This window comes from Strigops habroptila, chromosome 6 (genome assembly GCF_004027225.2).
Source record: "Strigops habroptila isolate Jane chromosome 6, bStrHab1.2.pri, whole genome shotgun sequence".
Taxonomy (NCBI): Eukaryota; Metazoa; Chordata; class Aves; order Psittaciformes; family Psittacidae; genus Strigops; species Strigops habroptila.
Genome location: NC_044282.2, coordinates 5,701,595 through 5,718,129, shown reverse-complemented (window position 1 = coordinate 5,718,129; position 16,535 = coordinate 5,701,595). Strand labels below are relative to the sequence as shown.

The following is a 16,535-nucleotide window of genomic DNA, read 5'->3' as shown; positions in this document are numbered from 1 at the left end:
TGGCCTTGCCGGCCCTTTGCCGTACACACTCATTCTAGATGATCAGGGTCGTCCACCACGGACCAGTTTCACAGTGTTAGACCCATCTAACACAGCTGGCAAAATCAACTGCAATACAAATGGATGATCATTTGCAATAGCTTTGTTTACACCACTTTGAAAGACTACTGTATACCTCAGAGGCAACTCATTTTGGGCCAGTTACAGCCTCAGTATCTTCTTGAGTGGATTAGCCTGTGACTTTCAACCTTGTTGGCCTGGTTATGCTGCCACAACAAGTTGGCATCTTTTAATGCAGCTTGCAGGTTAGCAAAAGCTCTACAGCTATGCTACAACTGCACCAAACCCAGCACTATGGCAAATTGCAATGCAGTGCAGAAGGAAAAAAAAAATTAAAAAAAAAAATCATCTGATCCTCACAGTTATATTAACAGTAGTAGAGGTACTCACAGCATTACCATTTCCACATGTAAAACAGGTACAAGATAGTCAGGGCTGCTGTCTCTCCAAGCTCACCAGATTGTATGGGACACAGATGATTAACAGTAGATGCAAATTGCAGTGAACTTCTATTAGTACTTCTCAGTCTCAAAAGAAGGAAAAGCTGTGCAAGGGTGAAAACATACCCACATAGACACATTCATGTCCTTGTTTGGTGATAAACTAATACACAAATGGGAAATTAAAACCCAACCCAGATTCTGAAATCACTTGGAAATCCCTCCTATGCAAATAAAGTGCAGATGTTCAGTGTAGCTTTGAGGAGCAATGTAGCCTACAAGTTTGAACCCTGTACTTTTACCAACTTTACTGATGAAAGTGACGTAGCAGACAGGTTGCAAGTTGCTATGTACTCTTCATCATGTTATATCATTTAAACTAGCTCAAAAATTGACAGAAGTTTAAAACTTCAGAAATTTGTATCTGAGCAGCACTGAAATTCCTTTTGTTGCTAACATCAGTGAAGCTGCCCCTTTTTGAAAAGGCAATTCAAAGTTTAGTAGGTTCAGTTCGGGCAAACTGAACTATACTCAATTACTTGAAGAAAACAAATTTTCTTGCAGTTGGGATAGCTAATAGCCAGGGAAGCATGGGAACTCTCCCCTCCACCAGTCCCTTCACATTTACCAGTACAACAAAGATACTCCAAATTCCATTTCTCTTCAGCCTTACCGAATACAAAATACTTCCTTGCTGTCCAAACAAGATCCAAAAATTCCTTTAGTCTCCACAGTGCAAGAGATTAAGTGTTTTACTAGCTTTTACTGGAGTCATTGGGCAGGCATGTTAAATATGTGGAGTAATATTTCACAATGAAATAAATAGAAGTTTATTTGAGAAGAGACACCACTCCACACTATCCCCAGAAAAGCTCATGTGTGAATTTGTTTAACTAAAAGAGCAGTTCAGCTAAACTGTACCTGCACTAGGATTTATGTACATAGCCAAGACCTCCCGTGATTGTGGAGAACAAATTACAACAGTTGGAGATTTAGGTACAAGCATACATAGCCGGTTTCTAACCAACCCTCCCTGGTCTTCTAGCTAATCTGAGACAGACATAAGATCAAAATTGCAAAATGCAAATTATCACTTTTTATGACATACCCCCCCCTCAGTTCTGGAGACATTTGATGCTGTAGCTAAATCAATCTGATGGCTAGTTCCTGCCAAATGTCAGCCCCCTCTCATCGCTGTCACTTTTCTTACTGGTACTGGGAAGCCTCTTACCCTGCAGCAAGTTACTTCAAGAAGCTACAAGTGACAAAATTCTTAATTTTCCTTCACAGTTTAGTTTCCTTGCAGTTTAGGTTCCCAAAACATCTCCCCATGAGGCAAAAGAAATACCAGCACAGATGAATCAAAATGTATGTTTAACCGCATTACGGAACTGCATACTAAGAAGCATCTCCTCAGCAAGGCCACAAATAGCCACAGAGCTGTTGACCACTCAGCTTTTGGAAATGACCATTTTACTTACTGTACTAAGTCACATCACTCTTTCACATAGCTATTTCTTCCTCTGGCTCCATTACACTGCTCATGCATAGCATGTTTACCAAGACAAAAAAATGTAAAATAACATCATTTTGAGAGAGCTGTTTGTCTCCTTCAGCTGGCAAAAAAAAACAGACCTAAAACAAAAAACCAAATTAAAACAACCACCCCCCAAATCCCCACCTATTTGAATTGTATAATCCCTGGCATCCCTAATCCCAGGGAAATCTTATTTTACTGCCAGAAAGGCAGAGGATTACACACTTGCAGTGTCACTTAGACCAGCCGATGAAGGTTTTAGACTTCACTGGAGAGAAGAGCAGTGAGTGAACACATCACCATAACCTCCATCTCAGTGTTCTGTGCAACTTCACACAGAGGCACAGAGCGGCCTGAATTAGCTGTAACAAGGCAGTAAAAATAATCTTGCTATCAACATAGACAGCGATAGATAGCTGTGCAAAGTGCAGCAGGGACCTAGAAACAAGTTCAAATACTAGATCATAATTAGACTTTGTCATTTTTAAGCTACTTGAGCATACTCGTGAGAAGGATCAGTTTCCTCTATCTATTTAGTTCATTTAGGAATAAAAGTGACTTAAAGGCTAACTGAGTACATGCATACACATGATCTGTGCCACTAGCTTTTATTATTACCTATTTTATGAAGTTCATGAGTTTAGAGCACTCGTTGCTACACCTGGCATCAGCTCAGGCCCCAGTTAATCAGAGGACATCACAGTTGATCAGAACTTTGCTGAAATCAGTGAGTTCCCATGTTCAGTTCATCCAGATAACACTCAGCACGTGAGTGGAGCCTCAATAGATTCTCATTTTCACAGGTGAAGGCCTAGCCTTTCATGTGTCTACATCACACATCAGCAAGAGACTCCTGTCTGAATATTTGTTGGATAGAAAAAGCCTGTCTACAAAGCCAAGGAAGAAACAGAAGAGACGAGAAAACATAGAACTTGCAGATGTGAAGGAAAGGAAAAGTCTGCAGTTGTAGAAAATGTTCTGTTTCCCCGACTCGTGTATAATAAGCTTTCAACTTTATGACAAAATTTAAGGTTGTAAAGGTTATTTCATCAAAAGGAAGAAATCATGACAATGAAATATCAAAAAACCCTTTTTTCCCCCCTCTTAATAGTAGGATAAAATAGTGTTCTCTTTTTCTACTCACAGTTCTGAGATCTGTGCCTGAAAGCTTCTCATGCCTTTTTCTTCATGTGCTTCACTGCCATTCCTACTTTCCAGGACAAATGCACAGTTTCCCAGTTACTCCCTAGAGCCTGGGACTAGTAGTCTACCTAGTGCTTGATGAAGTCTTTTACTTTTCCAGTTCCTACTAAACGTATGGCCAGGTATCCCCTTAGACCGAACAAGAAGTTACCTGCAGCAGTGTTAGCTCCAGCAAGGCTAGGATGCAGAGGCGGAAAGACACACCATAGCTGCCTATTTCCCAGAGCAGCTCCTGTTTCAGTTTATCGTGCAGTACCCTTGCTATAGAAATCATCACATTCAGTACAAGCACAAAGCTCCAGACAAAATTAATCAGCTTAAAAAAAAAGTTCGTGAGATGCAGACACAACCTTCTTCTAGAGCGAGTCAAGATTTTTTGACAGTTTCCATTCTGAGGAGCTGCGTCTCATAAGTGAAGGCTCTGCACTTCCATCTCATGCAAGGGCAGCAGCTGTAGGTTACAGATGAGGGGAGAGAAAACACTCCTTGGGGAATATGACTGACAGAACTGCCAGCTAAATCAGGCTATTTTAGAGAAACAGGGTTTATTTGCATTCACCCATGTAAGATGCATTATACTGCATCCAAATAACTATATTTTTTTTGTTGTTTTAATGATTTTGCTAGACCTTAACAACACAACGCAATTAGTATCTCCTGCAAGTCATTTGTAAGACTGGTGTGGAGAAAAAAAACAAAACACCACAAACCCCAAACATTGTCAAAGACTAAACATAGGGGGGTTTTATGGCTTCTTTTCATATCCATGTGAACTAATTGAATAAAAATCATCGCATCTACTAGAAATAATTCTATTACATCAGCAATAAAGTTTCTGCTTAGAAGCGAGGAAACTCTTAAGTTATATATATGTATAAAAGCACAGTGCAGCTGAGATTTTCTTTGTAGGACTATTGTTGGATATGCATATATATGTATACATATAAAAGTAATAATTGCTCTTTTGTGTAAAGGAAGCAAAATCATCTGAAATAGTTGACCAAGTGACAATTTTTCAAGCTAGCTACTCTTTTTTTTTTTTATCTTTTCCTTTCTTCTTTTTAAAGCACAAGCACATGTGTTTCTGGTAAAACACATTAAACACAGACCAACAGTACTGATGTATGGGTAATGGGGAAGCAAAAGAAGGAGTTCTGTGAAGATCACTAGCAGAATGATGGGCCTGAACTAAAGCACACTTCAGATGCACCTACCCAGTAGTCTTTGCAGTGGCCTGTAGTCAGACTGAACTGGATGCGAGACTGCCCTAGCTAAGGAGGTGTACAGCATCATTAATGTGGCTCCATGCTCTGCCCATCTCCAGTCCCTATCAGTGGTCTGTTCCTTGCAGCAGGCAAGCCAGCTCCACGGAAGAAATGGATGAACAGCAGTTTGCAAGCATACAGGCCCGCATGGCCATCTTGGAGATGGAGACAAGTTTATTTTCAAATACATCTTCCAATTCATTGTCCCAGCTATCATTCAGCCCAAATTCATGCAGGCACCAGCACCAATATACTGTCAATGCTGCTAATGGCTTTATTGGTGTATGAACACTTAGTAGGCCCAGGTTTAGCTGGGCACTGACTACATCTTCCAAACTCACAGCAAGCAGAGAAGCTCAAGGCTGTCAGGGCTAGGTAGAATACTTGTTATCCTGCTTGTGCACATCAGCCTGCTCTGAACAAATTACTGCAAGGCATTCAAACAGTAAATCTGTTACACAACACTCAAGAGTAACAGGACACGTTTCTACAGACAGAATATATGTACAAATAAACCTGTATCAGGACATCACTCTTGAAAGAAAATAGTCAGACTGTCATATTGGAAACAGTGAAAAGGGGATACATTAGGGACGTCATTTGATAAACACCTTGAGCAAAGGCAGACAGAATGTATAAACCAACCAATAAAAGGTTAGTTTTTCACAGCACTACCACGTATTTACAAGTAATGACAGCCTCTATCTTAGCAACAAGATAAACACCAGGCTGCCAGGAGGCATCAAACTGCTGGTACTCTAATACAGAAAAGCAGTTATAGGGGAAGTGTGTTTATTGAATCATCCTCTGTAGCTATCTTATTATCTTCACAGAAAAGCACTGCTTCGAGATTAATCTTCTTGGGAGACTGACAAAAAGACTGACTATTTTTACTTCTGTAATTGCTAGCAAACAGTTATTCCACAGAAGTAACCTGCAAACCTCATCTGCTTACACATATGCACAATTTCAATACAAAAGAAAAAAAATTATACAATTGCTGCATCCACTTGCACTCTATTTTTGTGTTTAAGCAGTCTTCCTTGATTTTTGTAATATTTAATAATACAGAAGAGTATATTTAACACAGTCGTTAGGACTACCTGCACAAGAAACATAAGAGAGACACTTTAAGGCAGTTCACCAATGTTAATAATCTAGAAAAGCACCCATGAATTCATTGCAAGCAAAACTGTGCCAGTAACTGAAGCTGTAGTTGCATGGGTGTTTTGGGGGAAAAAACCCAAACAAAAACCCAACCCAACTTTCAAGTTCTTTTTCAGATTGGATTAAATGTATGAGGAAACAGAGGCTACAAGTGTAACAGTGGCCGAATATTGATCACTTGATCTGTACATTTAAACCATCCCTACTGAATGAAACTAACCCCTGACAGAATTCACTCTAGAAGTGCTTATATGAACTGCTCTGCTGCCAAGTAGCCAGCGGGGGTACAAACACCCACTAAGGAAGAGTGGAAGCCATCATAGTTCTTAGCTGCTCTTCCAAATCTGGCCTGGCTGTTGAGAAACAGATACCTACCCTCCTTCTTACTTGGAATAAGGCAGTCCGGAGTGTTTTCTTTGCAGAACCACCTCCCTATATTACTAATGTTTCCCTTTCCCCAGAAGTTAAGATGAGAGACTAGGGGAAAGAAACAAATGCACAGATGTTTAAACATTCCAAATTTAAAGTAATGGAAAAAAACCACTAGCTGATTTAGCAGAAATATCAATAAACATTATGCCAAAATACAACAAATAGCCACCATTAACCTGATGTGAGAAATCACTTTTCACCATGGCACATAAATCTATAAACTGGAACTTGACTGAAAAACAAACCAACCAACCAACCTAGCTTTTAAAGTATATTAGCAGAGCAGACAGCAGGGTTACTTTTATATTCCAGACTAAGAACCTATCATTATATTCTAGTCAAAGCAACTTTTTCTGTTCCCATCATCAAGTTTCTAAAACATCTTGTTCAACCCTTCACAACCTGCTTATACCTGGCATAATCCTCTCAAGCATATAAAACATTAAAATTTACCATTCATTGTTGAAAATGCAGTGAGTGAGTACTGTAGGGAAAGGAAGGCAGGAAGGGGATGTGGGGGGTGGAAATCAAACCTAAACTCTATAATATCATGTTTATCAGTGTGGGTCAAGTCGTAGACATGGCTAAAACAGCAGCATTCACATCCCAAAATAGTATTTAGCTTGGGATGAACCTAGTTCAGCAGTTAATGGTGCAAGGGCTCTTCGGCACCATCCTCAGTCTTAGCTAAACAGCTGCTTCTGAGAAAGACATTTGCCGGCTTCTCATCTGACCTTTAAAGAGAAGCCCTCAGAAAATTTACTCAGGTCTCCAAGACTACAAATCATCACAGCTCCACTGACTTTCAGGGCATTTACTACTTCACCGAGAAGGGGCACTTCATTTACAGCAGCAAGCTTCCCTCCTCTTCTGCTTCTCTACCCCAAGGTGAATTGGCACAGCTCTTCTGCAGTCCCTTTCCCTTAAGAGGCCATTACAGGCCTTTGAAAGTTCCATACTGACAACACCTGCTGAGAACATTTCCTAAAGCCAGTCTATTCTGGGTTTCACTGATTCATACAAGCCATTTAAAACTCTTTATACAGCACAAGGCCAATTACTCATCATTAATTAAAGTAAGTATCCTTTAGAAGCACAGGCTAAAATCCATCATTACAAGATCATATTAATAGTTTATTCCAAGGGTTTAAGTGATTTGGGTTTGCTTCTTTTATAACAATGCTGACAGGATCTTTGGGTTTTGAGGTTTTTGTTTTGTTCTTTTGAAGCCCGTAGCAGGATTTTATTTTAAAAGCATTAACTATGATTCACTAAGCTCTCTGCTTTGTTCCCAGACAGTCTTATCCTCAACTCCTTGTTACTTTTTTAAAGTGATAAAAATAGACATTTTTGCAGGAAGATCTCCCCTTATCTCAGAATACTGAAGACATCAGTCACATCTAGGGGGGAGAATGATAGCAGGGGTAGAAATTATAGCAGGTGGGAACAAAGGGGGAAACAAAGCTTCGCAAACAAGAAAACAATTGCCTTGAAAGAGGAACAGGGCTCTTCCCATACTAACCAACTGCCCATCTCAAAGGGGAAAAGCGTGTGTAGAAAAAAAAAAGGAAAGAATCCCCCCCCAACACCTCATCTCACCTCCAGTTTTTAGGGAGCCTCATTTTGATACCCAAGGAAAATGGGCATACAAATGCAACTGCTATGCCTACCTTCCGGAGTACTACATTTAGGATGCCTCAAACACGTGAATTTTTTTATAGCCATATTCCACCCTGTAGTGATTAATTTACTAGATTGCTGTTGAAAACACATCTGCAAAAAAGGCTTTTTAAAAACTAGACAAAGACAAATTTGTATCTTGCCCTCTGCATGAGATAACATATGAGACAGGGAGCAAGGGCACCATTAGACTATTTCATTCAGTAAGATCCTAATAAATTCCTGCTTCTGCTGTTTTCTAAACATACCTGGATATACCTGAACCTGTCCTCCAATTGTTAGGATCATTTTTCATGAAGTATCTCTTTAGTCTTAAAGCAAAAAGAAGTGTTTATGTGGGTTTCAAAGGTAACAAAAATTTAGTAAATGCATTATAAATTACTCACTTTTGCTTTAGCACTCTGTGATCAATTAGTTCTCCTTCCTTCTCAGTTGAGCACAAATATTTTTTCTGCTCTATAGGACCGGAAGAATTTAACATTTGTCTGTCAGTAGCTCTGAAAGAATAAATAATAAAAATGGATTTTCACTGCCAGGTTTTGAGCAGCTTATGAAAAAAGTTATTAACATGTAATATTTTAGAAACCTAAAATACCAGTGGCAGAAATAGAAAAGGAGATAAATTAACATATTTATTGAATAGTTATGATTTTATGTGATGCTGATGTCTCTTAATCAACCTTTCAGTTCAATTATCAAACTCCCACAAGTTAAAAGGAAAACTGCTAATAATACTCCCTAGTGATATTCTAATCACTCTACACATACAAAACCCATGAAAGAAAATAAACCTTCTTAGGGTTGCAGGATAACTGCCGTCTTCATAACCTGAAATTTCTGGGCATAACTAAGCATTACAACATGCAAGGAGTAGGGTGAAAGAGTGATTTATATGGTATTATAAGGCAGTTTCTATTCAACTAGAACTTTGAAGAGTTGTTTCTTCTGGAGGTAAAGTAAGTCCATCTTGATCTTTCAAGTCAGCCTCATTTTTGCATTTATTTCTTCTCCTTTTGTTGGTAGAAGCAAACATCAACATTTTAACCTTGCACTGGGGGAAAGGCAGAGCTAAGATAGGGGCTACCGTTATGCTGCCAAGAATTCACAGCAGTCATCAGCCATTTTGAGGGGAGATAGTATAGCTTTCTTTCTGCACCTCACCACCTCAGAACTTCCCAACACCGAAGATGCTTTATAAACTGTTCCAGCCTCAGCTGCACTCACACATGAAAGGCTACTATTGGAAGTAACAAGCTTGTAAGAGGAGCTCCTGCTTTTCACACATCAATATTCTTCAGCTTTCTAGTTAAAACAACAAAAACAGCAACAACAAAAAAATCCAGTATGTTCGCTATGTTGGTCTTAGAAACAATCAATCTTGGAATTCAAAAAGATCTTGATATTTACCTGGTAACGTCTATGTGCAAGTTCCTCATATGCACATAAACAGAGTTTCTACTGCATGACCCAGAACACTTCCACTTACCAGTGACAGACACAAAACAGATGCTATTTCTGTGTCCCAACCCAAACTGCTGGAGGTGCAAGTGACATTTGGTGTCCTTTCACAAGTCTGCTACTTCCACACAGAAAGTGTTCACCTACCATACTCAAAACTCCACGTCCAGCCAATGACTTAATTTCTGTTTCTAGCAGAAAGGTGAGCTGAGCACAATTTGCATGCAGTTAGAAGACATGCTAAGGACAGAGGGATAAAGAAGTGGCTAGCCAGGAGTGCACCAACACGCACTGGGGATGGTATCCATGTAAGAAATATGGCAGGGACCAAGACTGTAATTCAGCCTAACTAGGCAATAAAGAAAATGGGAGTTCACTTCTCATATGTTGTGGATCTATCAATTTTCAGCTTTGTCATGTATTCTGTTCCTCTGTGTCAAAGCAGCATACCAAGAAAAAAAAACTTAAGTTACTTCAAAACAGTGCCTCATATGCTTTCTTCTAGTCATGAGTCCTTGAATTAGGCCAAAAGGAATTATTCTTACAGAAGTTTGTTTAAGATGTACCAGACAAAATAATTTCTAACTACGTCACTAAGACAAGTGCTCCAGAGTTCAGAAATGAGAGTTAAAGCCATCTGCGTATGAGGATACAGCTTTTAGTTTCATAAAAAAATGCTATTTTTACTGCAGGAGCTTTTCTGTCATTCTATACCACAAACTGCGTAGAATATCTTGATTTTTTACTTATCCAAAAATACATGACTCAATGCATTTCTTAAACTTGCTTGAGTTTTATTCTGTGATTCTTGACTCTGATACAGAAAATATTTCAGAAACAGCAGCGTATTTACTTCACTTCGCTGTAAATAGAGGAATACCAGCAACTTCTTTTCCAGGCAAGACGACTATGTAGGAAAGATTTTAAGGTATATTATATTCACTAATAGTTGATATTTTCAGCATTTTATTTTTTGGAGTCTGCAGAACTTCACTGAAAAGGTGTGCCCTCACACTACTGCAGCTGTATGCTCTTCATGAGACGGTAAGGCTTGACTTACAGGAGTTGAGAACTACACAGGGAACAGTCACATCTGAGATGCAGTCTAGCCAAATTTTTCTGACAGTCAAGGATAAAATCTAAATATTCAGAGCACCATGCACACTGCCTTAAGCAGAGGGACGGTTTTTCTTCTGCATCTCCCTGCTGAAATCACTGTGTATCTACCATCCTTTGGATGAAGTACAGAGCCCACATACAGTTGTCTTCACAACAGACACCTGCTCTACCTCCAAAGAGGAAGCTTCCTATAAATCAAGTGAGGCAGGACACTGGTGCAGGGAAACAAGACTGGCTGTGATTGCGTACTTCAGGTCTCTGATAAATCATACGTGTGGTAACATCATCTTCTTCCTGCACCCCCCTTTCCCTCCAACGGTCTGCAGGACAATTTATCCAAGGGGTTTCATAAATACAAGGACAAGAGGATGTATCATGTGAGCAGTTCAGTTCTGCTCACGAGTGCAATTTGACTGGAAATAACCTAATTATCACCATTTACCATGCCTTGGTTTGCACCATGGAGTCATCTCAGAGTGCACAAACTGGACTCCTTTAGGATCAAGGCAAATGCAACAAAGAACACTCTACAGATGTACTCCTACTGGGCTACTACTGTGTACTAATGCAGTCTTAGTGCTAGAGTCCTTCCCTTCAAAAAAGGGCATTTTGCATCAATGACAAGCCATTCTCTACTGTCAGAATTCTTCAGTTCAGAAGAGAGCACTCTGAGATGCTCAAGATATCTCTCCTCAGCCAATATATCGGAAAAAAAAAAAATCCTGCAAGACTTATAATAGATCAGAATGGAGGGGAGGGGTAGGGGGGAACCAAACCAGCCAAACCACCTACCGAAAAACCCCAAACCAATCCACACCAAAACACCCAACCAAAAAAACTCTTAAAATCCAACCACAAAACAACCTCTGCCCCCACTAAAGAAACCACAAACAATCAACAAAAAAGAAGCCCTGATGAACCAAGAGCCAGAACATGCTCAGTTAAGACAATCTCTGTGGAATTTGTTTTCTAAAAATCTATCTAGTTCCACACAGTGGGATTATTAAATGCTTACACCTAGATCAAATTCAGAGCTTTCTTGGAGAAACTGAAGTTAAATAACTGTGACACGAATACCATCTCTGGCTAAATCACGATTTTACTCCCAGACTTGCAAATATTTAGAAGTGCTTCACAAGCTTAATGTCACAAATAACAGAAAGTTTTAGCTATAGTTGAAGTTTGATGATGCTTCATCCAAATAAAACTAGGTCCTAGAACTGGAAATGAAGAGCAGTTTAAATTAATTAATGGTGTTGTTCAGGAATGCTGATGTCCTGTTTAAAACCACAAGGTAATAACCTTATTTTGCATTTCACATGTTGTTAGAGATATTCAAAGTATAAAAACCAGCTACAAATCAGAGCTGAAGAGCTAGTAAATGAGAGTTTTAAAATGTTATGAGAAGAATACAACTATACCCAAACTGGTATTTTCTGTGCCATGTACAAACTCACCCACTAATTACTTCTGGAAATTTTTGAGATGCTGTTTCACAACCATATGTAAGGGATTTTAGCCCACTTTTTTGTTGCTGGTATTTATTAATCAGGTCCATCAGCACTGCCTGGTGCCCAATCTTCTTCACCAGCTGCTGCACCATACGATCATTAAGAGCCAGAAGAGCTGCTCCACTTACTTCTTCTTCTGCAGATCAAAAGGAATTACAGAATTACTGAAAAATAACTTTACAGTTACAGTAACATTCTATATGCCTAAAAACATCATGACAGGTCAAAGGCAAGGATGTTTTCTACTATTGATGGTCTTCTTCAACTGCTAAAAAGCTGTTTTAGATACTGTCCTTTTCCTAACAGTGCCAGGAGTCCCCATCACTGGCCAGATACTTTCCCCTGACAAAAAGCCAAGAAGCAGTGAGCTGATTATTTTAATGCTTTAAATCAGGCCTTGCTTAGACCACAGCAGACCAGTACTTTGTTAAGGAATAAAAGCAAGTTATTTTAAGAGAGCGCATAACAAATAGCCTGTTGACATCATAGTTTCTCATGCACTCTTTTGTAGAGTGTTTATATACTCAGACATAAAACATTTATGCAGTACAGTTGCATTATTTCAAAAGATTTATACAATATAAAATAGGCCCTTTTAAACTGGCAGCTTGATTTGAGGTGTATCTATTTACGTTCAGGCTTAATCTCATCCACCAGCATTTCTCAGAGACTTCATAATAATTCTGCACCCTTACTTTGATTTATCATATCTATGTTAGTCATAATTAACTTCTGTAAGTCTGAAGCTAATACATATATACACATGCCCCCTGCCCCCCAAAACATAGGCAGTACCAATTAAAGGCATAGAAAGAAATACTAAACAAACCCCACGCAAACAGCAAAATGCTTACCACGAAACTTAGGAACTAGTTCTCCTAAATTTCTCTGTCTCAACCAGTTGCAGACTTGATCAACTGACCAATTTTCCATCTTCAGGTGTTGCAATGCAAAATTTCACTATGTAAATGAAACCAGAGGATTATTTTTGTGTCAAACTCCAAGATTTCATAGGAAAAAAAACATAGTTAGCAAATAATGTTACACTTACATGCTCTGAATAAAACCAGCACAAAATAATCCAACTGATGCCTGCTACAAGTGGCAGTCCTCCTGAATCCTTTTCTCCACCTCCTCTCCCTTCCCTGCTTTCCCTCTGCTTTAAGAAACAGCCTCATTCCTTATAAAATACGACCTGCTCCAGTACCATTAACACCCAGGTTTCCACACAGAGGAGAAAAAAAGGTGTGAAATTCACCACCACCACGCTCATCAGGAAACGGCTGACATTTAAAAGAAAACCAACAAAAAAACAAAACCCAAACCACCCCACTATCAGATAAGATTCTGCCACACATGTGTTTAGAGCCAATCAAACACCTTAACCCCCTCAGCACCACCAAGTAGGTACTCAAGCAAATACTTAACCCTCAATTACCAGCAATTAGGAGCAATAAAGCTCCTGGAAAATGGAGAGGAGGCGGCTACTCCTCCTATTAGTCCTATTGTTGAGGCTCCGGCGCTTCTTGGGAAGATGCTCCAGGCTCCCCGGGAGGAAGGAGGGCGCAGTGACGGGACCTGGACCCCAAAGTCCCTCTAGTGTGTCTCGTGTGACCCTCCCCGAAGGGCTGGCCTCAATCGAGGTGAGGGGGGTACACCGCCTACCAAAACGAGCTGCAACCTCAAGAGAAGAAGATGATTTACAAAGCCAAAGCTTGTCCTACTCTGCCAACTCCTTGACAATAGAAAACTCTGAGGGTGATTTAGCTCTCCTACACAAAGGAGCACCCAGTGCTCTATGACTATGCTTGCAATCCAGAGCAAACAACATTAGAGGAACTTATTCAGGCAAGAGGTTTTTTTGGCTGGTGGGTTTTGGTTTTTTTTTTTTTGGGGGGGGGCGGGTGGGAGGTTCAGATGAGAACACGAGTGTCTGGCATCATTGGCCAAACTTTTATTTTCTTAAAATCTACCCATACACAACTCCTGAGCCTGCAATTAGCTTATGGGTTCTAACATGAAGGTTCATCCACACAAACCTCACGAGGATCTAGTCCACTGCACTACAAAAACCCAAAACCAACCCCCCCCCCAAAAAAAAACCCTGCCCATCTTTGAATAAAATAATTTTTGTTTTCATCCTTCAACAATAGAGACCCCCAAAACAGAATCACTTCATCTTATGCTCTTGTGCCACTAGAACTCACTAACTTTAAAAGGGTTAAGCTTAAGAGGAATGTCTTTCTGAATTACATGAGTGGATTTAATTTGATGTGACAACAGTAGCCATACAAGTCCTCCCCCAGGCTAAACAGCAATAACAGGGTGTGAAAAGTCATTATTTGTTGAGAAGTCTGGTGTAAATTAAAAGTCACACCTTCCTGTCACACTTCTTACTTCCTTGCAAAGAGTAAAGGAGGGGAAAAAAAAAAAAAAAAAGCGAAAAGGCTCCCAAAACTTTAAAGATAAAACCAAATGCAAAGCAGAAAGATACTTTCCTTATCAACCAAGCAGTGTGAAAGTAGCGAGATACATTAAAATGGTGGAAAGCTCCTGCTTCGTCCTACAAGAAGACTAGCATCCTAGAACAGTCCTGCTGAAGCTGACAAGCGGATAGGAATGTTTCAAAAAGCGCCAGGCAAACTACACCCATGCACAACAATACGCACATTTAGCCCTGTGTTTAACTCTGCAGAGCAAAACGTCCTTTTGCACATGGAAATGCAGGCTCTACACTTTAGGGATGGGAAGGAAGTGATGTCAGTTTGGAGGCTGTTTCAAAAGAATCAGATTATATTGTTACCATAAAAGACGGTCGAAGAAACTCTCTAAGACTCGATTTGGAGTTTTAGACAGCAGGCATTCTTTATTGCAGCGCTGGGCGCACACACGAATCATTTCGCAAAGGTGAGCGCCCCTGGAGTCTACAAGCAGCATCCATATATCCAACAAACTTACGCATGTTTACACCCTTTCCGGGAAATGTCTTACATATTCATTAGATTTCCTGAAACTAATTGTAATATTTGCATTTCAATATTCATGCTCTTTTCTTGCTGGGTGGTGGTCTCGAGGGGTCTCTGATGGTCGTCGATAGTCTTCTGCTGATTTGATCTCTGTGCTTGCGCATGTGAAAAGACTCTTGTGAATTACTAAACAATTGTGTCTGTGTTTTAGGTTAGTTTGTTCTGATTTGTTCCTTGTCTTGAAGAACCGGCCCTGTCTGTCTTGGTCATTCCTTTCTTATCTTCACAGAATACCCTTGTTTTATACATACCCCAAGGTCACACCGGCCTCTCAACAAAGCCGTCCCAATTTACAATCTAACATCTTGCTCTCAGCAGAGCAGTCCCAATTTACAACTCTGCATTTTAGCTTACAATATGTGTTAAGGGTCACTATGCGCAAATACTTTGAAATGCTTCTCAAAAGTTACTTCACTTACTTGCATATACTGTGGATAAAGGAGCTAAAAAAAGAACACACCAGACTACTAGCAGCGTTATGGGGGCAACAGGAAAGACTGAGCATGGATGCTGAGATTTGTCTTCATTAATGATTCTATTTATTACAGTATCATCAAAAGACTACTCAGTGAAGGGTTCCCTGAGCTCGGTGTGGTAAAACACATGAATATTTATGTTCTTCAATTAACTCTTAAAAGTCAGGATATGTTAAAAAACAATGGCAGCATTTTAAAGACACACAGTATTTACAGCATACCTTAAAGTCGAATTCAGAATAGTTCTACATATTAGTGATCCCTGTTTGTTAATAAATACAGCCCTTTATTATAGCCCATAACAAATACTGGGAACCATTTCGTCAAACACCTAAGGTAAATGCCTATCATTAGGACTTAACCAGCCCTGGTTAATGAAATTCAGTAGTGAAATTAATAAAAACTGATTTTCCCTAGGATGAGTCAGGACAACACTTGCTTTTACTGCAAAATCCAGTAGCTGATTTTCCAACCTAGTTGATTCCATGATTCTATGGAAATCTTGGGGCTTTTCATCAGATCAAGCTAAAGACTTATCTATGCTACAGATTTCTACACAATAACAAAAGATGAGGTTCCTGACCAACACACCTGTGCTGGCAAAGGCATACTATGCATGCACTAATTTACTGTGCAGACGTTTTATGAGAAGATACAACGAGCTATCATCAACTTGAAGTGACACTTCTAAATGAATAAACCTATACATCAAAACATTTTAGACAAGAAAAGTGAGTTATAATGTCTAGTATACGTGTTGACTTGTGAGATACTCTATGCCATCACAGGTTACAAATGCCACAGCCTTTAACAGGCCTCCATGTTGATGTCATTGAGGTCACAATTAAGGTTCATTTTAGTACATTTTAATACAAGACTGAGGAATGTGATATGTGCATATCTATACATCACAGCTGTGTGGTGCATATTGTAAAGGGCCAGGTATCAAAGTTGGCTTAGCAAAGGATTCCAGCTCTTGTCACTAAGAGGTGCCAAGACCTTTGACACTTAAGCCCTGTAGTGTGATTCCACAGTAGCCTAAATCACAACAGTCATAATCCAGCTCTCTTCTCTGCAGCCATCTGTGCAATCATGCAATCAGCAGTGCAGGCTAAGCTGAAAACATAATTATTTTGGTATGGTGGGCTTTGGATGGATCAG

At 39.7% G+C, this 16,535-nt stretch overlaps 1 protein-coding gene across 1 annotated transcript in view; it reads right to left on the bottom strand.

The window, feature by feature from the left end:
* The window catches only part of SAMD3 (sterile alpha motif domain containing 3), a 39,996-nt gene extending 26,661 nt beyond the window's left edge, over positions 1-13,335 (bottom strand). Inside the window, exons 1-4 of the mRNA XM_030490114.1 lie at positions 13,311-13,335; positions 12,727-12,832; positions 11,819-12,008; positions 8,171-8,281 (exon numbers count right to left, since the gene is read on the bottom strand). Coding sequence (XP_030345974.1) covers positions 8,171-8,281; positions 11,819-12,008; positions 12,727-12,805 — 380 coding nt within the window. The 5' untranslated portion in view covers positions 12,806-12,832; positions 13,311-13,335. The remainder of the gene's footprint in view (positions 1-8,170; positions 8,282-11,818; positions 12,009-12,726; positions 12,833-13,310) is intronic.
* Positions 13,336-16,535: the final 3,200 nt, after the last annotated feature.